Raw genomic sequence first — 24,962 nt, 5'->3', positions numbered from 1 at the left:
ATGTGATTAATGGTATGTGAGTTTGCATAAAAATGAATTTTAACTGTTTCCTCATCATTAGTTCTGGAATGAGTGAGAGGCCTGGAAATGTATATACAGTAACTGTAACTGGAGATTAATTATTGATCTTGATAACATTTACAGTATCTATATACTAATATTTCAAACCCATCTTGTCTCCTAGAAATTCAGTTTATATAATACTTAGCTGTTTCCCCGACTATGTTGTGGTCACAAATGTAATTGCTGCCTGTATGATGTTTTTTTCACTGCATCTGCTCGGCCCCAAACACCTCAGAGACACCTTTTCTAACAACATAACTGCTCTGGATGGCATTACTCTGACCTCCAGCTCCACTGTGAGGAATCTGGGAGTCTTATTTGATCAAGATTTATCCTTTAACTCCCACATTAAACAGATTTCTAGAACTGCCTTTTTCCATGTATGTAATATTGCTAAAATCAGGCCCATCTTGTCAATAGATGATGCAGAAAAATTAGTCCATGCATTTGTCACTTCTAGGTTGGATTATTTCTGTTCCTTATTATCAGGCTGCTCCAATAAGTCCTTAAAGACTCTCCAGCTGGTCCAGAACGCTGCTGCTCGTGTTCTGACGAGAACTAAAAGAAGAGACCATGTTTCTCCTGTACTGGCTTCTCTTCATTGGCTTCCAGTAAAATCTAGAATAGAGTTTAAAATCCTTCTCCTCACCTACAAGGTTCTTAATGGTCAGGCTCCATCATACCTTAAAGAAATCATAGTACCGTACTACCCCACTAGAGCACTGTGCTCCCAGAATGCAGGCCTACTGGTGGTTCCTAAAGTCCTCTAAAGTAGTGATGGAGCCAGAGCTTTCAGCTATCAGGCTCCTCTCCTGTGGAACCTCCTTCCAGTTTGGGTTCGAGGGGCAGACACCCTCTCTACATTTAAGAGTAGACTAAAAACCTTCCTTAGTGATAAAGCCTATAGTTCAGGGCTGGCTCAGTCCTTAGACCAGCCCCTAGTTATGCTGCTATAGACTTAGACTGCCAGGGGGCTCCTATGATCCACTGGGCTCCTCTATTCTCTACACACAACACTTCAAAAAATAGTCTGAGTAATGTCTTTTTAGTGGACGTACTTTGAGCGGGTGCAGTAGCTCCAAAGGATCGTGTTGCAGCCATTGCAGCCCATTTTACAGCTGTAGGCTGAGGCGATCTACGAGACCACCCTTTTTATCTATTTTTATGTTTTTGAGAGACCAAAACATGGACAAATAGGACTTGGCTTTAAAATTCCAGAGTTCTCATTTAAGTCTAGGAATTGTGGTTTCACTTAAATGTTAATAAACATATATGTAGGCAAATAAACCAGACCATGGTCTCTAGCTAACCTTAACGACGGACTTCCAATGCCTAAACATCACCATGAAAAACAATGCTGTAGTTACTATGAGTGAATATATCAGTCAACATTTCCTCATTATGCTATTGATTAACTGATCGCATTATGTGACCTTTAAAATGTATTTTTTGTGCAATTGAGTTGTATATAAATGTCATTTCTAGATGACAGTGTTGTTTAAACTCAAGTTTCACTTTACCACATGTAGCCTTTCCATATCCCACAGCGCATTTCAGCTGATAGAATGTGCTCAGATGTCATCACTAAAAAGGCCATGGAATGCAAATAAGTGAACCTTGAGCTTAGAGCTGGTGTAAAAAAAACTTGATTTCTGTAACAAGACAGTCTAGAATATGACATTTTTATTGTCCTTCATTTCCTGCATTTTTTCAGTGTCCCTCAGGTGCTCATCTCCTTCACAGATTCTCCTGCCTTGTTGATGGAGAGAACAGACACACAGAGAACCGGACCATGTGACTGTGGCAGAGGCTGTCCAACGATGACAATTTCAAAAACATTCTGTGTTGGTATTTACATTTGAAAAACGGGAAAATTGGGAATTGGGAAATTATTACTCAACTTTGTTCAACACCACTGAGATACCACGCTATCTACTGCTGATTATACATAGAAATGTGGCCGTCTTAGTCAGATTAAATGTTCGCTGCTCCCTTACGTGAATCACCCGTAACAAATGATGCCACATGTTGATTCGCTTTCAGCACACGTTTATATCCATGATGTTTCTCTCTGTATTTGGTCCCCTTGAAGAGTGCGAGCAGTTTCAGGAAAAGGTTCTGGGGTGTAGTTGCTCATTCATACTGCAGTATGCTGGTTGGAACGTTGGTTGTAACATCTGTCTAAACATTTGATCATCAACACCAACACGGGTGTTTTCACTTGCTCTGATTTTTTCTGGTTTATTCTGATTAGACCTCTGCTAATAACAAACACAAAGGTGCGATCCCCACCCTGACGGGTACAATAAGGCTAACAGGGGCGTGAGAGAGATGTCAGTGGAGCAGCTAAGGTGCTTATAGTGTAAATGAGCATATTCTTCCAGCACAGGCTGATTATCGGCAACTGTTTATTATAGTGCTGCATTATTATAAGTGCTAGTTGTTACACTCATTTTGATAGAATGTGTAAAATGTGAAGTTAACTTACTTGGAATGCCGGAGACCAGTTTGAGCGGCCGTAGAACTCTCACCGCCCTCAGTGTTCTCAGATCAAAATCAGCCCCCACAGTGGCCAGGATCCTGCACACACCACAGCAACATGGGCTCAAGATCACATGTACTTTTCATTGTCAGCAGCTGTTTGTCTTATAGGCAGCACCTTATAGGTGCTATATACAGCATTTGAAACATTGGCTGATCATTATCAAATCATTTATTAGGATATTAAACAAACTACAAACAAAATGCTAAATGGTAAATGGTCTGTATTTGTACAGCATCTTTCCACTCAAAGCGCTTTAACATCACACCCTCATTCACCCATTCACACATCATTCATACAGGAGGAATCTAAGCTGGAGGAGACTGCTCTTTCACACTCATTCACTGAAGCTGCTGTATGTGTGCCAGGCACCATGAATGACAAAATGTTGTAGTCTTTAAAAAGATATAATATCTACAAATATTACAAATATTAGAACTTCATACTATTGGAAAAAGTACCAGTAGCATCCAAATTGAACATTATTGAAATATAACTGCATTAACCAAGTAAATAACTTAGAACTACATTGTCACAGGTGGGGTGTGAACTGGAATATTGTTGGATGCAGTACGTGGATGAATACCCATGGACTGGTTTCTAGTTGAAATGGGGCTATTCAGAGGCTTTGGGCGCTCTTTAATTATTCATATGAAATCGTAACACGTAAAACAGAAAGTAGTTAGTGTTTAGCTTCAACTTCAGCTTCAAGAACTCAAAAAGATCACAGAAACATTTCAAATTTCCAGCTGCCGAATACAGTCAACTTGTAAATGCAAAGCCTGGAAGTAAATAAGTCAGTAATGAGCCACCACAAGTTGAGGGCGCAAACGAACAAAAAACTGGCTGTGAATCTACATTTTGTTTGCGGGTGAGGAAGTTCTCAGTTGTTGCTTATGACAGGATGCTGCATGGCTCCTGACAGTCACGTACCATCATAGCCTGCCCAAACTCAGAAGTCAGGCTGACATTAAGATGTGAAAAAAGTATCATGGTGTGTTTATATGAAAAATACACTCCTGTATTTTGTGTTGAAATGTCTAATACTCATATGTTTTTTTTTTTAAATAAATAAACTTACATTTAATTACATTTGTTTATTGATCAAAAGATTATTTCAAAATAATAAATAACATTATGAGAAGAAAAATGTCTTCTTCATGGCGCAGTGGCTGTTCGGTAGCAGACTGAAGGTTATATAAACGGTGGAATGTAGTGGTGACTTAAGTTGTTCTGGCATGCTGGCATGTTATCCCACGTGGGACAGGGTGTTATTGTCATATGAAATGCCACGACATGCATTTAAATATATTCAGAGACCAGGTCCTCATTGCTATGGCCAACTCTATGCAGTGTGTGCATTCAGTCAGCAAGTACAACATGTAGAATAGCAATGATCCCAGTGTGTTGGTATGCAAAGTGGTGTACAGCAGTGAGGAGGGGCAGGCGAAGGAACCACAGCACAGCCTAATGTAAACGTTAATCATTCACAGCACAAGTTCTTTAGAGGCTTGATGTGACTCTTCCTGGCTGAGCTGCTACACAGCAATAACTCTCTCTGTCTGTGTTCCCCAGAGGGGTTTCTGCATACTCGAGACAATTCTGCCCACAATCCACCATTCCTCCTGCTCAACACCATCTGCCTGCCTGCACTTCACTCTTTACAACAGTGACACAACAGAGACCTGCTCTTTTACTAGTTTCTCCTATTCTGTAGGAACCTTGTACATTTATGTTCATTTGTTTGGTAGACGCTTATGTCCAAAGTGAGACATACAAATGAGATACAATCTAAGCCCAGTAGATCAAGAAGAAGCCTTCAAGAAGTTTGCAGGTGGAAAAGGAGCAGGTTGTGCTTTTTTCTTTTCTTTTTTTAAAGAGAAGAATTTTTAAAGGGGACATATTAAATATATATATATATATATATATACAGTATATATAGATTTAGCTCCGTGTGTGATGTCATTCACAGGGATCTGCTGAACATTTGACCTCCTTCAGCAGGCTGACAGTCACTAAAAAACCTGTGATTCAGAGGTTGGGTGGGTCGCCCATCAATTGAAAGATTGGCAGTTCAATCCTTGGCACCTACGAATCTTACCAACTTGGTCAAAGGAGCAAGTTGGTAAATTTAGTTGAGCAAGTGTTTTGAGTAGGAAATGACTAGAAAGGTGCTATACAAACACTGACCATTCACTTCACTGTCGCCATTGCTATGTGGCTGGTAATAAGATGTCTAAGGTAGAGCAAAGCATGCGAATTGTGCTTGGCTTCTAAAATGCTAAAATGGAGTGTTTAAAAAGAGGCTGAAAAGAGCTGGATGCGGTCTACAAAGAACGAGAAAAGAATGTGTTTTCTGTACATTGCAGCATGTAAAACTTATTCTGGTAGGACCCCCAAACACTAGAATGAATGAGCAGAGTAGCCTTGCATGAAGACCAGAAACAGGGGTGAGCAGCTCGCCTGGCTCTGTCCAAAACGCAACAAAATGCACCTACCAGCACCTCTACAATCTCACTGGCACATTACATCTCATTCATCTCTAGTCCTTACAAAGACTGAAGCAGGGAAATGACACACTGTGGTTTTATGAAGGGTTAGGTGCCAGATTATTTCTTGGCAGGTTGCTTGGCTATCTAACCGTGATGATAAGAATCAAGGAAGTGACTGAGCCGTGACATGTCATTTTCACACTTCCATATGCCAAGCTTCGTTTTCATGTCGGGTAGGTCGGCTCAAAACACATCAAAAGCTAAACAGATGATAAATTCAATCCTAAACATACAGTAAAAACAGACATATTCATTTTTTTCGTTTATTTCCTGTACTATTAACAGTTTTTTTCACAGTCCATTCGCTATGCTTAAATAAAAAGTGTGTCTGTTTGTTTGCAATTACCATAATTAAGGAATGAGATAAAGCTGTGATAATTAGTTAAAAAAAGAAAGCCCTCCCTGTCTCACTGACAATTAATCCAAGCTTAAGTCCCTCCCTGCTGGATCACCACTAACTGTAGAAGCGAGAAAGACAGGTTGAGCAGAGGGACTCGCCTGTGCACATACAATATATATACAGGCTGTGTGAATAATAAATCATCTACCATATCGGTACAAAATGATCTCCCCCCCCCTGGGTCTTCCCTCTACAGCAGCCAGCAGTGTTAATATACACTCAAGAAAACCCCTTCAATTACTGATATGATGGATACAGTGTTAAGAAATTATATTAGATTCAAAATGAAATGTTACTTTATATGGTTGTGGTATACTGTAAATTCCATTTTCTACTTTGATGGCTTTCAAAAAATGACTCACATCATGCACAGACCAGAACTTCATCCATTAACAACATGTTGAACAAATGATCATATAGGAACACGAGGAGAGAGGACAGAGGTTTAGCAGGCTGATACTCAGCAGACTTAAGAAGTTAAGAGTCAGACAATGTCCCAGAAATGTCTGTGTTCTCTGTTTTGAATTGAACCTCCAATCATTTCAGGCTGTACACCACAGGCTGCTGCGAACCACCTGGTATAATAGGGTTAGCAATATTGCATGGTTAATATAGCAAGGTTTGCTAAATAATATCATAAATGTTGTTTATTATATCAAAAATTCAAACATGTCTTAGTATAACACCCTAGTCATCAACTTGTTTGCCATAAGTCCTGTTATCCTATGGTAGGTTTTACACATGGGCTCAATATAGCCTATGATAACATTAAAAAACTGCTTAAACACTATTAAGCTGCTTAAAGCTGCTTTGTAGCAGATGACATGATAACATCATTATATTAACAGTTTTCCTACAATATCCACAAGCACAGCTAATGCAAATTTAATGTGAAGGAGAAGGGAAGCAGAACACTTTGTTGGTTAACTGCTTGGTTAAATAGCATATATATATATATATATATATATATATATATATATATATATATATATATATTTAAATTTACCTGGAGTTAAATTCATGAAAGATTACACAAAACTATGAATGTGTGACAGAGGACTTGTCTTTTGAAATTCAACAACAAAAGTATTTATCAAACCATGAGGCTATATATAATGTCTTCTGCTTGCATGCATAAACTTAGATGACATGAAAGAAATGTATGAGTTGATAAGTAAGAGCTGTTTGTTCACAGCTCCTGAAGAAGGCTGTATGGGAAATACCAGCCCTCTTCCACTCAGATAGCTCCATAGCAGATGGGAGGGGGTTACCACATACAGTGCCAAACAAACTCAGATGGACGCACAGTAAATTGAGCATCAGATACTTTGTTCTGTGCATCAGACTGCTGCCGGCCTGCAGCCTGTTGCCAGCCTGAAAAGGGCAGATTTGGAAGGAAAACTGCTACATTACGAAGGCAGTTAGCATAACACCACAAAACAGTTTGAGTGCAAAAAAGATTTCACACCACTGTTAGCTGTTAGAGTGAAAAGCTGATAGTGAACAACTTCCAATATGCTCATTCATAACAGTAAAGCAACAGTGAGGGGGGTAGGGGAGGCAGTGGGTTTTAATTCAATTTGAAAAAATGTTAATGAATGCTAATGGTGGTTGCACTTTGCACTCCTGCAAAGCATTTTGCAAATCCCTTGATTTCCTGTCTTGCAGGCAGCTACTGGATTCTGTTCATTTCATTGTACTTGTGAATGTGAATGAATGTGAAACTTTCATATCCTTTATGGCTTTGTCAAAGTTATATTACATTTTTACTGTCTGGTTTTTATGGCACACTCACATGACACATGGAGTGACATGTCTGAAGGAAAACCAAATTTAAAAAAGCTGTGGTATGCTTTTAAAGGGGATGTCAATGAAGTCCAATAAAGTGCATCTGTTTCATTGAACTAAAACAAGCTAAATAAGCAGTGCACTCCTTTAAAGCTCATTGTCGGGAATAAGTCGGGTCACTTTTTTGAAGAACTGCACATCTTACTTTGTGATGAAACTCATAAACATTAATAGGAAGAAGCAGACACCTGTATGATAGGCAGTAGGGAGTATGGATGCTGTGTGATCACAATACAGATATTGTTGGGTACATCTAACCTTACTGACAGCTGCTGTGTTGGTTATAAAGATCCACACTCACATCCACTCATGTCAGTAGAGAGGGGTGGCACAGCAGGTCCATATCCCCCCATCTGAAATTCACTTAATTTACTCACAACCCCCCTAGTGTACTACTCTAGTGTGAAACTGATCCATAGCTGAGTTCAAACATTTTGTTGTAACCAAAACAATTCTGTGTATGGTGAGACAGCTCAATGGTGGCAATCAATTAAATGATCATTTAAAGTAATAGTTCAACATTTTAGTAAATAAGATTATTTGCTTTCTTGCTGAGTGTTACAAGACAGGACCAATACCACTCTCATATCTATCTGTTAAATATGAAGCTGCAACAAGCAGCCAGTAAGCTTAGCTCAGAATAAAGACTGGGAACAGGGAAACAGCTAGCTGGACTCCATCCAAATGTATGAAAATCCACCTCCAAGGACCTTTGAAGCTCACCCATTATCACATTGTTTTCCATCCATCCATCCATTATCTTCCGCTCATCTGGGGTCAGGTCACGGTGGTAGTGCCCTGGTCAAGCAAGCAGGGCACTCCAGACGAGGCATTCCCAGGCCAGAAGATGCCCGAACCACCTCAACTGGCTCTTTTCGATATGAAAGAGCAGCTCTACTCCGAGCCCCTCCTGGATGTCTGAGCTCCTCACCCTACATTTAAGCCCAGACACCTGCAATCTCGTTCTTTTGGTCATTACCCAGAGCTCATGACCATAGCTGAGGGTTTGAACGTAGATCGGCAGGTAAATTAAAATCCCTCTTCACCACAATGGACCAGCACAGTGCCCGCATTACTGCTGACGCCGCACCAATCCGTCTGTCCATCTCGCGCCCCATTTTACCCTTACTTGAAAAACAAGACCCAGAGATACTTAAACTCCACCACTTGGGGCAGCAACTTGCTCCCAACCCAGAGGGGGCAATCCAGCATTTTCTGGCAGAGAACCATGGCCTCAGACTTAGAGGTGCTGACCCTCATCCCGACCACTTCACACTCAGCTGCAAACCGCCCCAGCGCATGCTGAAGGTCACGGCCTGAGGAAGCCAACAGAACCACATCATCTGCAAAAAAGCAGAGATGCAATTCTGAGGTCTCCAAACCGGACGCTCTCTTCACCTCGGCTGCACCTTGAGATCCTGTCCGTGAAAATCACGAACAGGATCGGTGATAAGAGACAGCCTTGGCGAAGTACAACACCTACTGAGAACGTGCTTGTCATAGGCCTCCTCCAAGTCTACAAAACACATGTAGACTCCATGCGACACTGAAGGGGCGTGTCAACCACAACAGACCAACACATTGTTTTGTACTTGCTTAATCTGTATTAAAACCCAAATATGACCACAGGACAGTTTCTACGGTTTAATTTGCCCCAAACAGTCAGCATACTAATTTTACAGAAGTAAGCTAGCAACAGTGTGTCTGTGCCAAGATGCACCGGTCACAGTAAATTTGCGTCTGATCCCTTCTTTCCATTGACTTTATATGTGCACTGACTCTACAGGAGTTATAATGACACGTTTTGGCTATTCCACTGAATATAATAACAGATCAATAAGCATCTAATAATGCACTAAAGCAATGCTGCTCAATGATCAACCACAATATATGACCAGAAAATGAACCTCACAGTGTCTCATGGTGTATGTCATCATATTGAAATTCTTACTCCAAAATATTAGCTTTCCACTCCTACTTCCACCTGCACTGTATAGTTTAGAGCCCCAGGCATAAAGCAGCTTCTCCCTGCTCTTTCTCCTTCCTTAGCCATGGACCAGACAGCTACTGTACCTATACATCATCCCAGTCAGACTAGACAGAAGGGAGGATCCCAACTACTCATCATCAACTGTGATAACACTAATCAGAGGTCACTTTTTCAGAGCAAGCTATGCAATCATATACAAATGATAAAAGATAGAGAAGGGGCTGCAGACAGTGGAAGTCAACCAGAGAGAGTGGTTGCACTGACGCAGGGACTGCTTTGTAATTTATTAACTTTAACTTGAGATTGATGAATTATAAATCCAGCGGAGGCATGAGTGAGCTTATGACTGCTAATTTCTGCAACTACAAATACTGAGAGGTCTAGTGAACTATAGTTAATTGGGTTACATTGCATGATTAGTAAAGCTGAGGTGTATGAGATCAAAAGCCACAAGTCAGATGCAAAGCAAATAACTTTGCTTATAATCACAATAGTTTTGTTTAGTGCATAAAGTGATATTTCAGACAGCTGGATCAAGAGTGTGAGGTCACATACATACATGCATACACACACACACACACACACATACTGTGCTCAATATAGCATTCTGCATGTAAAAATATATTACTATTTCCCCCATTTTATCAATCAAGCTGAAACAATAGATACAAGTTTGCTGTAAACTCTCAAACACAAATGGGCATTTAAATAATGGTGAAGTCTAAGGTAATAAGCCGAAATAATAGCCGGTCAATTATGAAGATGACATTTAGGGGAGTGCAATCACCTTTACTGTAATGGCTAAAGGTGCACCAGCATTTAAAATGGCTAGCAATGAATTTGAATGAAATCACTGAATTCAGAGGATTCTTCCCTGTAACTTTTTGTGGACTTATATGATGTACAGTCTAGAGAACGGCAAGTTCAACATGTGCTGGCTAGCATGTTGGCATGTTGGTATCAACTGCTTGCATCAACAGCAGAATAAAACAGGAACAGACAGCAAACTTACTATAATACCATCAATATACTTTAAATAAGACATGGGGGACTCGTATATGAACCTGTTTAAAAGGCCTTGTCATCTCTGAAGATGGCTTAAATAAAAACCTCATCCATTATTTGAGAAGTTACAGTACAGTCCACCTGCATGACTATGTTGACAATATTTGGCATGTAATATGTATAATCATTATTTTGAAGTCCCTAACAGAAAAAAATATAGAAGTGTAATAATTTTAAAATCTTAATCTGCACAGTAAAGCAACTATATCTGTTAAATCAATAAGGCGGAATGTATAAATATCATGTAATACTAAAGTAAAGTACAAGTATCACAGAATGGTACTTAAGTATAGTACTACTATACTGTCAATGTATGTATCAGATTCTACATTGTATATGTAACACATTAACTACAATTCTTTACAAGATTGCCATGGATATTATTACCATAATCCTTTTCCAGTGTGTTGTGAGATGTAAATCCTCTCTGCGTTCGCTCTTGGTGTTGAATGTTAAGAGGCTTTAGTTCTGACACCAGAGCTGAAAGCTTTGTTCTGGGATGCTGAGCTGCTTCATCACCAACGGTGTCTATTACACCACTTGTAGTGAATGAGTGCGTCCTTCACGCTCCATTAAAGATGCTTTTCAGTGGGCCTTACCTGCTGAATGCTTTGACACACACACAAAAGTATTGTCCTGGCTTACAAGTGCTTAATATGCAGCTCATTGTCGATTTCATTTGCCAGTTTGTCCAACAACTCATTCAGCATGAATTACAAGTCCATTATTTGCATTCCAGGAGGTTCACTGACTCTGTAATTATAGCTGTGCAGGAAAACACTCCATACACACACACCTTACTGGTACCGTATTCAGTGACGCAGGCAGGCAGACGATATATAGTGTAGTATTTAGTGAATTAGATAACTGCCTCGCTGTGCCTGTGGAAAAGAACATCACACACTGCCCAACCTGGGAGCGCCATTAGTAGCAGGCTGCAGCAGGTGAAGTGGAAAACAGCCAATTATGTCGGGAGGAGACATTAAACTCCACAACATAGAACTCACACACTGACAAATTCATAAGCAGCCACAGTGTATACAGGCACGCACATCTGCGAAAACACAGAGCACGTGTTTGTATGGACATGGTGCGCACACATGACATGTTGCAGCACTACAGGTTTTTGTTTTTGCCTTTCCTCTGAAAGGCCTGAATTAACAACCATTCATGGATACTTTGGCGTAAGTGGATTTGGGGAGCTATGATGCACCAAGCCGCCTTAAATTTAAATCCATTTCCAAACATGGAGCCAGAGTTGTACTGGCTTTGACTCAACAGACAAACCAGAGAAGTAAACCACAGGATATTTAAACTGAGTATATTTCCAAGTTAAGCCCTAAAGGACAGCAGGCATTTATAACAGGAAACACAAAAGCTTTTGTCACATTAAAAAGACATCCAAGGTTTTAAAATAACCTCATTTTGTTTCAATATTGATATCTGATTAAAGTGTATACACAGAATGACTATTTGGTGGCATTGTGATTTAAACTGCATTGGTAACACATCATAGCCTTTCAAATTTCCCAGAAAGATTCTCTGCAGAAGGAGATATGGGAAAAGACGGCTGGGAAAGCATCAGCATCAAACCATGCGAACATCCTGTGCCTTGACGTCAGTTCAGCGAGGTGAAGCATGAGTGCAACTGAGCAAAGAGCTTCTCCCCTTGTTTAATTCATGATCTCACACTACAAAGACACTGAGCATGGGAATAAAGTCTCTTGGGGATTCTGCTACAGGTCTAGTGTGCGTCAGGAAACCAACGGAAAAAGAGTGGGGTCATCTCCAGGTATTGATCAAATTTGAGCGTTTTGATTTGAGACAAAAACATGATGAAAGTGATGAGGTAGAAGATACTCTTTCCTACAACGTGGTGCTGTGCATTACTAAGATTTAGTTTCTTTGGCATTATTATGCTGATGTTTTACCTGTGTTATTTTAACCAACATTTAACATTAAGCTTCCATGTCATAACATAACAAGCCAGTATCAGGTAAACTAATTCTACCACTGGATTATCTTCAGAATGAGACTGTATGGCTCGTGATCCCAGTTATACCATACTGGTGTGTTTGGCAGTGTGAATGTGCAAAGGAGGAGACAGGCTTTATGAAAACTTCTGGCTGCACATATTCTAAAAAGTGTGCTGCTGCCCCACACAGTCAACGTTTATTATTTCAAAGAAGTTCTTCAAACAGACAGGTGGGATGAGCACCAGAAATGTGGTTCTGAAGTGACAAAACGTGAATACACATATTGACTAGAAGTTGATATCTGTGTGTAGTAATACCGTGTAGCTCTGTGATAGCGCGCAGTTCTGCCACGTTCCTTACTTGTCAGAAAGAATAATGTCTTTCTGTGTGTTTTGGTCTCCATCACTGAACACTGACTGAATTTTTTATTTACATGCAGGGAAAAAGATCCCCAGATCTGAATGCTGCATTCTACGCTCTGACTGACCCCAAAATTTTAAATTCAGTTGAATATTCATGACAGCGACGTACTTGGACTTGGCTTTGTGCCAAGAAAATATCATCCCAGAGCAGCGGGGAAGAGAGGAGAGTGGTTTCTAGGATTCAGACTGGGCGATAAATCAGATTAGCAATGCATTTGTAGCTTTGCTCTGATTGCACTTTTCTTTCATCCCCCTGAATATTCTTCTGCCTTTTGGCACAGAGGGGAGGAAGGTGGAGTAAAAGAGGGGACAAGGTGGATACGAGGAATGATGGAGGACATCAAGTGGAGAATGAGAAAGGCAACCTGAGCAGGAGTGAGAGATAGACAGTAACACACTAGTAATTATAACAATAATAACACCAACGCAGATAGAAACACAAACATTTTAGCCACACTGCCAACTGCAGCAATAGATGAAGATGAGATGCATTTCCCTTTGCTCTGCAATAAAACCACAGTCATTAAAGCATTAATCACAGTCACGGAACTCTCCAAGCATTAATGCATAAAGTAAGGCACCAGGCCCTGCAAAATAGAAACAGTTTATGATGCTTGGGTTCTCACTAGGTGAAGCATTTGGATATAAGAAGTTAGGCCTTTTATATGTCCAACTATGGAGTCGTGGCAGTGCCATAAAAAATAATACTGTACAATGACAAATAAATGAATAAATATGAATAGATGAATATAAGTATTTCCACATGTATTTAATTATGAGGAAGAGCCGTTGTATTAGACCTATTTACTATCAAATATGACTCAATGTGTAAACAGCATTTTAAAACTGGAGATAGTGAAAGTGGAGATTGTCCATCTTAATCTTCATTCATGAAAATAAAAAATCATATTTCTCTAAATACTTTCATGTCTGTATGCAAAATCTTAACAGCAGGTATGTATGTATGTATGTAATGCATTGTATGTATAAAAACAAACAATAAATCAAATGGATTGACTAGAAAAGAAAAACATCGGGTGACTCTGGCTGTCACGGACCAATAATAAGCCCGTCAAATCATTTCATTAGAGTCGAATGAAGTGATTGGATCGCCAGCCTGCCTGTCTACCTACACACTGAGCACTGACTCAAGTCTTCCTAAAGCTAGCGAGCTAGTGCAGCCAAAACTTGAGCTGCAGCTCAGCAACAGACTGTTGCGACTTACCCAGCACCCCGAACACACCCAGTGAGCCGCAGAACTAGAGGGAGCCGTGGCTCTCATTTGTGCACTGCCACAGCTAACAGCACACAGCTTTGAGCCCAGTGAGCGGCAGCTTTGAGCTACAGCTAACACTGTTTTGCTTGTGTTTCTTTGATTGTGGCTTGTAGCAGAGTTGCTTATTTGTTAGACTGAACAGCTACGACAGACTGAACGGCTAAAAGAGACTGTCAGTCAGTGGTTGTGGATGATTGAGAGGCCTCGCCGCAGCCGGACCGCCTCACTATTATGGACTCATCCTCCAGCAGTCGTCAGACGACGTGCTTTCATGTGTTTTGGATGAGTGGCTTTGGAGGGAGGACTGCAGGGAGGGCTGGATTTTTTGGTTTTGGATGGATACTTTCAAAACCTATATAGGTACTCTGGGTACACTAGTGTCTCTAATATTAAAGAGCATGCCTTTAATCTACATAATAACTCTAATTGTCAAATGAATGTAGTGGAGTAAAAAGTAATATTTCTCTCTGAAAGATAGTGAGGTGCAAGTAAAAAGTAGCATACAATGTAAACAGGCACAGTACTTGAGTTACCTTCCACCAACCTACAGCACGAAAAATACCAGAGCTCTAGTTTAATGACAGTAAACTCAGTTAGTGTGGGAATATAATAAAGCCTGATCACGTATGATGCATCAGTCCATCATTAGGGTGGAGCTATCAATGGCTGAAATCTAGTGCTCAACTATATTACTGTTTTAGTGCATTATTACTGCATAATTACGACCTATGAGTTATGTATTCATGGCCAGTCTAAACCCTTTATGCCTCCCGAAAAATTTGTTTGGTTATCCTCCACATTGTTGTAGGAATATTACTCCCAAAACTAAACTAATACCACACTACGTAATGAACAACCCTTCCAGCTCCCCCACATGCAGTGGTTGTTTAGTCCTATGGGTGGCAGTAAAAACCTTTTTTATTTGTCCTCACGTGAACATACAGCTGATATTTGTTCTTAATTATGGTTGTTAACTTATGATGATTCCACAACCCAGCACACTACTCTGTGACTTTTCCATTTTTGTCTTTACTACTAGGACACAGATTAATTCTCATACATGTCCCCGAGGGAGACGTATAGTAGCCTGATGATGCTGATGAAAGCATTGTGAATCGAACAGAAAAGTGGAGAAGCAGACGATGAGACGAGGCGAGAACACGAGGAATACGATACAGAGGGAGAGACAGAGAGAGAGAGACAGACAGACAGACAGACAGACAGAGAAGGAGAGAAGGATGCTTGGAGGGGGGAAGCCACAGCGGAGATGACTGGAGGTGTAACCATAGAAACAAAGGAGGCTCCACTGATCTCATTAGAGACAAACAGCCAGGAGACCAACACTGGCTCAGAGAGAGAATAGACTGTGTGATTCTGTACATACACATATTCATATCTCTACATGTACAGTGCAGTCAGGGAGCAGACTACGAATAATCCAGTTAATCCAACTGCTGAATTCTTGTGTTATTATTAGAATTTATATAATGTCAAATGTCTCCACCAGGCACAGATACAGTACAGTTTCATTTTGTCGGCCATTCATCACAAACGGATGTAAAGACTCTGCTATGCTCGACAATAAACAGGTGACAACATGAAATTTGTCCACTAGACCGTTTATCCTTAAGGGTCACTGGGGGACTGGAGCCAATCCCTGCAGACATTGGGCGAGAGGCAGGGTACACCCTGGACTGGTCACGAGCCATTCACAGGGCTGACACACATTTAGAGTCACCAATTAATCTGCACGTCTTTGGACATGGAGAAAACCCCCGCAAGCACGGGGAGAACATGCAGACTCTGCACAGGAAGGACCCGGGTTGAAACCGCAGACCTGTCGGCCATGGTGCTGACCATCACACCATCGTGCTGCCCAACATGCAAAACATGCTGCTCAAAAATCAAAGATGGAGACACAATAAGAATTAAAGCTGCAAGCAGAGTTGGAGGGCCCTCGCACCTCCGTGCACGTCGTAGCGTGCAGCGGCTCCGTCCTGTTGCTGGACTCCGACCCTTCCACGCGATAAAACAGGGATTTTACTGAACAGAACATCAGTGCTTCTCTTCTACAGCTGACTCAATCAGTGAGTTTGTTTATGTCATTGTGTTACTTCGATGCTTTTAATGGTTAGTTTGGATCCAAAGAAATATTTATATAACACACAACAACACAAACATACTAACCGAATGAGGCAGCAGCAGAGTAGCAGCTTCCTGTGTTCTGTGTGGTAAAATCCCTGTTTTAGTGAATGTAGTCTGGTGTGTGTGCAGAGAGCGATATAACGGCTGTTTGTGGTTAAACCAAAAGGATCCTCCAGGTCTCTCTCTGTAGGGATCCTTTCCATGATGCTGTCACACACTTAGAATAACACTCTGAGCCTGTCAGTGGATCAAACAAGCACTTTTAGTGGACCTACTGTGATCAGGTGCAGTTGGCAGTCAACTGAGGCAAACTGGACCAATTTTTTTTTTTTTTTTAAAGTTCCACTTTAATGTCTGACTGAGCTGCAGTGAAACGAGGAAAGCTTCAGTGTGACTGCAGGATTAGTTGGTTCTGTCATGAGGAAACCAGCTGGAGGTTCCTGCAGGGAGACTCTGACCCATGTGACGACGTGACACCTCATCACTTCACACCGTCGCATACTAAGAGCAGAAGATGGGTCAGACACATGATGTTTAAGTGGGACGTTTATGGCAAGAAAGCACAAGCACGCTTACATGCACTACATTACACACCCCATAAACTGCATTTCACACCCGATACTGGGAGCTCCAAGGACAAGGCTAGTGGAAGGCCGTCATTGTAACAGCAGGATAAGATAGCCGTAGGGGAGGATGCTCTCAGAAAGACTCCATTGTAAGAAGCACGCACAAGCATCACTTCTGGCTCCAAAAACCAAGACGATGATGGCCAAAATATCAGAAGTGGCAGTATACAAATCAGTGGTTGATCATCCACTTCTTCATCAGTATTCATCAGCAAATCTGCACAGAAACACCAAATAACTGACTTCTTTTTTTAATCAATCTCTATCATTTCACCTAGTAGCCTACTAATTCACTTAGTTCATGCACATTGCGTTCATATATGCCATATGTCACATATTACCTTGTATGGAATCACATGTATGCCAGTTGGCAGTCATGCCAATAAAGTGGCCACAGTGAACTAACGGGGAAAGAAAGCATCCAGCTCCTGCATTTGACTTGAGTTCTACTGTTGAGAGATGGCATGATGGCATTAAGTTTATTGCTGCACAGTGCTTAACATCATAACTGTTTCATTACTACTAAGGGCTCTTGAACCTCAACCTGCATGATTATTTAGTTTTGTTCAGCTCACCTGACCTGAGTGGAGAGCAAACTGCTTTCACAGCGGCTCTATGATCTCATCTCGTGATGTGTTTTTCTACTTCTATTTCTGTGTGCGTGTGTGTGTGTGTGTGTGTTGGGTTTGTGAGCTCCCAATTCCCCAGGAAGCTCTTTGATAACACACTGAGGGAAGTGCTGATTGTAGTTAGAAAAAAATTATAGTCTATATTATATTATTAATACTAAGTGTATTCATGCGCACAAAACATGTAAAATGTGCAATTCGTCAGTACACACCATCCCAGCTCATCTCTATGGCAACAAATAAATCTGAAATGAGAGTGGGGAACAGAAGGGACATGACAGATTCACACATGATGAGGTAGCTATATGGGTATGTAAAGCATTAACCCCAACGGGAAAAACAATGTCACATTTAAATAAAAGTGGCACCAAGAAAAGGCCATAAAAAAGGATAATTCTTCTAATTCCCTGGATCTCGCCTTAACAAAACATGGTGTAGAGTTTACACAGATCACTATGGTTTGACTATACTGCATGTGTGTCAAACTACCATCAATCTATTTTGCAGCCAGCGGTCTGCACGTTTTTGCCTCTCAGCTTTAGCAAAGTTTTTAACTGCATCTGACAAGGACATTTATGCAAATGATGTTGTGGTACAAATGAGCCTGCACACAGAGGCCTGTCCAAGCAAATCCTCCCCGTCATTAGCAACTGCAATGGCAAATTGCTTCTGTTGTAAGACTAAACTGCCAGGCATTGTTGCACCCTAAAGCTGCATTATAATTGGAGAGTTGACTCCTCTGATGTGAGATTGTTCGACAATAGAACAACTCTAAGGCGAGTGTCACAATTGAAGCTGTGCCTTATGTAAAGGACAGTGGGCATTCTGAGTGGGCCGCCCCTTTATATCAGCTTTTAAAGAATCTTACATGCACCACAATAATCTGGAGGAGAACTGGGAACACTATGAGGATAAATTTGTGCATAGTTGCTCAACACTGGACAGATATCACTCGACCAACCTCCTTCCTCGCCCACTTCAAACTCAGTATTCCCCACTATTTTTCATAACTGACAGAAATGTTAGTGGTTAAAGCGGGGGTTGGGAGGGTAGAACGACAACTTTGAGAACCACTGATGGAGCACCATCGGTGAGCGGCACCTCAAACACCTCAACTATTGGATTGATTACCATGAAATCTGGAACAGCTCCCCACACCATGGATGGTAATGATTAGATCGGTGATGATATTCCCAGCAGCCTCAGCTATACTTTTTTTGTTATTCTTCGTGTCATTCTTGGGTTTTTTTTAAATTAACAGATGTAAGCATACCAATCGGCTGAACCAAGGTGGTGAAGATGGCAAACATTATACCTGCTGAACGACAGTCATTGAGAGCATGTTCGCTTGCTCACATTAGCATTTAGCTCAAAGCAGCTCACACAGCTGTCAACCTTTAGGCCACATTAAAAACTGTAGTAGCACAGCCTAATACATATAGTCACATACATGCACGCACACATAATCTTGGTGGATTACTTTGCAGGATGAACATCTTATTTCTTGTTTAACTGTGAAGTATGCCTAAGAGCATACAGAGGAAAACATTTTTAAAAAATAGCCAACATTTAAAAAAAATGCTTTATTTTATGCATGGAGTTTTTGACTTTGAAAGCCCGGGACATAACTTTTTTTAAGGACACTTTCATCTGCTGCTTTGCATAAAGTCAGACATGGGTATCTGATATTATGAAGCCAGTGAGGCACACAGGACTACAATATTTGTCCAGTCAAACATGTCATACTGTTTATATTATGCTGGTGCAATAAAAGGAGCCTGGGCCATCTCTGTGATGGACAGTAAGTGCAAATCAATGCTTTATGTTCAGTCAGAGCTCGGGGCCAAAGCCAGTATTCATGTAATGGACATCAGCTTAACATAATGACAGACCACGCTCAATAAACTACACTCATCACTGTCTGGCATCTAGACAAAGAGATAACATGGCTGAATGGGGCAAAATAATCAATTCTAGAAAAAGCCTATTCAAGACTTGCAGTTTGGGTGTGGCACTTAAAAACAACCAGAATGCATTAGACGCATGAGTTCATTTCATTCTTCTGTATATATACACAGTCATTTACGCTGGTTCTTCCAGCATGCTCCCTGACTGGCTTACCCTGCAGATGAAAGCATAAGCAAGGTAGCATGCAGAGATACATGGCTAGAAGCTGAGTGGAGACAGCAGTGCCTGGCTGCCAGCTGGGACCCGACCCAACCCTCCCTGACAACCAGCTCTCTGATCAATCAGCTCCCTGGAGGTGGTGGTGATGGAGTGGGGGACCTGAGACACCTCTCAGACCATCGATTGACTGTCTCAGACACATCAGTCCAAAAAAGAAAACACATCAGCGTAGAGATTGCCTGTCTGACTCTGTGGCAGGCGTTTCCCCCCTACACAGTAATAAGGGAACACTGAGGCAAAATGCAACCAAATGTGCTCTGAGAAGGTCCAAAGTTTGGTTGTGTCAATGCCCATCTGAAAGACAGATGCTTGGTTTCACACATGGCGACCAATGGCTTCATCATTCCAAAACAATGCATGACACACACAGCTAGTAATTGTTTGTATTTTCGACGTGAAGCTTTTCGTAACGATGTACGTTCAATTCAACCAGAAAAAGATTTTCCGTGTTGAGCCTATTTCATTCAGCTCAAACCAAATGAGGTCTTGAGGCTTAGAACTGAACACATATTACTACAATTTGAAAACAGACATTATAATAAAGTTGTCACATAACGATGAAAATTCAGGTTTCTAACAACATGTACCTTGTACATGTACATGTATCACGTATCATACTTTTGTCCATAAGCAATCGTGTTATCATTGTCCTCACCAACATTGCTCGATGGTGCAAACGTTAGATTTTGACACAGGAATCTTCCCCAAGACAGACCCTCAAGATCAGGTAATAAAACAGAACCCACCCGAAGGCCCATATCAGTGTCAGTAAGTGTTGCGTTAGTTGCAAGCTCCAGTTACACTCGGTGAGTCTGGTGCTTAACTTTTGAGGAAAATGCCTGTTCGCTGATGGAGACATGGAGACAATACTACAGCCCAGTCCAGCAGAGCAATAACCACAATAAGTCAGACAATCAGATTTCAGGTTTTAAACAAGCCAGCCGTTTACCCACATGATCTAAACCACTTTAGTTAAATGTCAAACTGACAGTGAACATTACTAGAGCTGGTTCAGCAGGTCACAGGTGCAGCAGGATGTGGGTCTGTTAATTGTGATGGAGGTTTACAACATACAGTACGGCTCATAATTTCACCATTTCATTTTGTTGTCGTTCAAAATTAGGATGTCTGATCAACAAGAACGAAGAAAAACACCAAAACGGGAACCGAACCGCTTTAATAGTCTCTGTTTTGGTAGATTTTTTTTTTTTTTTATGTGTTCCAATTCTGACAACAGATGCCCTAAATCTTTCCAATCATCAGCAACAATGGGCCTTATGGTCTGATCATGCAACTGTTAACTGTAAATGATACTGTTATACTGTAAATTACAGCTGCAAGTAGTGGTTATATATCAATCATCTGATAATCTTCTCAATTAAAAATGAGTATTAATCATTTGGTCAAGTACAACTGTGCCAAATGCAATGAATAATGACTTAAACAATCAGTCCATTATCAAAATAGTTGCCAATTTTTTTTTTCTGTGGATGGGCTAATTGATTAATCAAATAATCACTGCAGCTTTAGTTTGACTGGGTTCTTGGCCTCAATATTTGAAGTTTTTCATCTGTAACAACACAAAGATAAAGACACAAAATCCATTTAAGGTGATATCTGGTGCACCTTCAATAAAGCACAGCATTATTTCAGTGGCAGCTTGATAATCAGACCTCTTTAGGTTAAAGGCTGACTTCCAGTTTGATACAATGGATCAAGGAGGTTATGGTGTGTTTTCAAACTTAAAAACTGAGCTTTACATTGGTAGAACAACATAACATCTGTTTTCCCTGAGAGTCAGGTCAGATGTCAGGGTCAACTAAAGAAAATGTTCCTTCTTAACTGCATTGTACTTTTGGAACTGATTTAGCATGTTCACTTCTGGTCTTACTCTGCCTAACAGTAGTGACCATTTGACCCCATGGAACACACTCGTGAACTTCATGAAAACACAAAAGAGTGCTCTATAAATACAGCTATGTAAATTAATTATGGACTAAAAATTCAAGAGTATTTGAGACTCACTACTGTACAGCTGAGTCAATGTCATTCATGATCGTCCTCAACCTTCACAGGGTCTCCCACACAACACTGATCCTCCGCAACGTGCGCTGGCTGCTGGTGGCTGCTCGAATCTGATTCAACTAGTACTCGCCTACCTCGGTGCAAAGTGCTCAGACACATCCTATATCCAGGACATGGTCAAACCATACACCCCAGCCCATCCACTACGCTCTACTACTGCCCATCAGCTTGCTACTCCGTTTCTACGACGGAGGCCCAGCTACAGCAAAATCACAGCTGTTTCCACAAAAGTGTAGCAAGTTCCCCACCGGCATCAGGACAGCAGAAACCCTACATCTTCTAATGCAGATTGCACCATGGTCCATAAAAAAAACCTTTTCAAATGAAACCTTTCTCACTGTTTTTGAACGCAATTCAGCATATTTGATGAAGTTGGTGTACTTATATGATTCTTGGAGTTTTGTCCACGTGGCTGAATACCCATATTGTAAATCACTTTTAACAAAAGTGTCCGCTAAATAAATGTAATGTATTGAATAATGTATCACAGGAGTCCCACTTTCAAAGCACTCATTGATACATTTTCGGTTTCTCCAACCAGGAAAAATAGGCATCAGTGATCACAATACTAGATGTGCCATTATCTAAAGGTATGGATAGTTATTCAGAGGTCTGGAACAGGCAGCAGGAAAAGCTCAAAGAGCCTCAAACTAGCATATCCAGCCAACTCTTGCACATCTGGCTTTCCAATAGTTCAAGCATATATTCAAAAGGTATCTCCTGAAATCGTAGGCTATTACTGTACCTGTCTCAGATCTATTGTCTGCTCAGTAGCTACCTGGCAGAAGCACAGCAAATTCTCCATGATGATAGAAAAAAATATATGTGTACTCACCCAATTTCCCTCATTTTGAGTTTCCGTGACATAACTGTACTGTTACTTCCTCTTTTTTTAACAGTACAAATGTACACAAGCAAATAAAAGGAATGAAAGATTCTACAGTGATTATAAAAATAAGAGACATTCTTAAAATGTTAATGAACAGAAACTGTGGCGGGCATTAAAGAGAAGTGTTCTCCCCCCCCGGTTTACGTTCATTGGTAGGTCTCCACCCCACAGGGAGTTCAAGGCACTCCTCATATTTCCCAGCATAATCCTCCACTTCCCGAGAATAAACTCCATTTAAGCAAATGGCTTGGAGAGTCACGTACAACATGGCTGCCAGTCAAGCACCTCAATTCCCATCGGGGCTCTTTACCGCTACACTGAGCACAGCAAATGAGCAGAGAGTTTAAGTACACTTGAGTTTGACAGATATAGGTTTTAGGAAGCTGATACCATTATTTTAGAACTGAACCTGCAAACAGCTGACATTTCCTGATATTCAGTATCTTTATAGTCAACCGTTTTCAAAGCCAAAGATTCCAAAATGACTTTTCAATGGTTGTCCATCTGAAACATCACGATCACTATTTTTACACACCAACCCTGCTTTGTAACAGTCATTGTTAAGCCTATGAATTTGTGACTTTAGGACGCCACATGAATTTCCCCGATAAATATTCATATGCTTAATGACCAGGCTCATCGAGCATGCAGCCAGCATGATATCCTACACAGTGAACTGAAGTTTCAATCCAATTAATGTCAAATGTGTCAGGGGGATGTTGCAAGGCAGGATCAAATTTAAAGGGGTACTTCACGGATTAATATTCAAAAGGACCCAGCCTGTAAAAACAGCTGTATAATGTCCTCTGATCAGGGTAATCGAGCAGGGAGGAGTTTTCAGACGCTGTCTTTGTTTGTAACATAGCGTGTCACTATGAAACCACTGTGTACACAACAGATGTTAAACATGGTTTTTCCAACGAGTGATCTGAGCTTGTGTGTGTTGGCTTAGGATGTCAATTGCTATCACATGAACTAAGTGTATAATTTCAATCAAGTGATAAGAAATGGTTAGGCTACTGGGGAGGAGATCATAATGTCTTTGGTGTCTGATGTGATTGTCCTCCTTGATCTTGCTCCAGGTGGCTGAAACAGCAAGAACTCTGGGAAATGAAAAAAGACTGGGCAGTTTTGAGTGGCAGACAAAACGTAATGTTTTTCAATACTCCAGCACACAATGTCAGATAAGAAAGACATTTTACAACACCTTATTTATAGTAGAATATATAATGTGCCTGAAGTAAAGTGTACTGTAGCAATACTGTGCACAGTGCTTATCAAAGGGGATAAAATGCACTCTAACTGGGCTAATTCATCCACACTGAAACCTAATCAATTATTTATTCATTTGCTCCAGTCTTTCTCTTCAGAGGGAGGCTGATTAGAGAGGAGCACATTGTGCAAACGCCACAGTCAGGCTTCTCCAAGAGATTTGCGGCAGGCTGCATGCATTAGCCCCGACCACAAATCCATCATCACAATGTCCGCAGCCTAGATTCTGATAACCCTCTGTGCATCACCAAATCAGTTCTCTGGAGCCACAACACCCGACTGGCCAACTGCTATCACTGTTCAGAGCTGGCCCAGCTAAGGACAGTAAAAAGAATAGAAATAAGAAATTAATTAAATTCACACATAATCTGAAAATCCACTGGATGGTAGAAGTGTCCGTGTATTCCATGAATGAATGAGTTTGCTGACTCTCTGGACCGGCTGACCACTGATTAAAAACTAATAATTAGCCGCTCTGTGTCATTCGCAGTGGATACAAAGAAGGTTTAACGTGGAATACAGTGACATTAACGGTCTAATAACACCAGCGATAACATTTTATTTTCTTTCAACATTTCTGCTTTTTATTCAATAAATAAAACACCAGTATACCACATGCTCAGTACCAAACAGCAGACAAACTCAGTTAGAGACTAGCTACAAGAACATAGTGAAGCATTTACCTCACACTCATCAGGTGGACCCAAATACAACTCCAAACGAACGCTAATGTGACTCTGTGTCTGCTAAATGTACAGGAGACTGTCTGCTAACATGTTAGACATCAACTTTCAAAGTTGGTAATATGTCACAGTTGGGTTTACATCTCGTTGCGCTACCCCCACGAGGCCAAAAAAGCAATAAGTGCAGCTTTAAGAGCGCACATTTTTCATTTCATTTTAGAATTTAGTCTCAAAAGCTGAGAAAGGAAGTCAAGATGGGCAATTGAGTCTTTACTTTCTCATGTAGGGCGATTAGTAATTTATACATGTTGC

The 24,962-nt window shown here is 40.8% G+C and overlaps 1 protein-coding gene across 1 annotated transcript in view; it reads right to left on the bottom strand.

Annotated features, from left to right (window-relative positions):
- cacna1ba (calcium channel, voltage-dependent, N type, alpha 1B subunit, a) overlaps nucleotides 1–24,962 on the bottom strand; it is a 134,429-nt gene that overhangs the window by 89,683 nt on the left and 19,784 nt on the right. The window contains exon 4 of the mRNA XM_070833487.1: nucleotides 2,552–2,643. Coding sequence (XP_070689588.1) covers nucleotides 2,552–2,643 — 92 coding nt within the window. The remainder of the gene's footprint in view (nucleotides 1–2,551; nucleotides 2,644–24,962) is intronic.

This window comes from Pempheris klunzingeri, chromosome 7, assembly GCF_042242105.1.
Source record: "Pempheris klunzingeri isolate RE-2024b chromosome 7, fPemKlu1.hap1, whole genome shotgun sequence".
NCBI lineage: Eukaryota > Metazoa > Chordata > Actinopteri > Acropomatiformes > Pempheridae > Pempheris > Pempheris klunzingeri.
The sequence above is the reverse complement of the archived record's forward strand: the minus strand, read 5'-3'. Positions and strand labels throughout refer to the sequence as shown.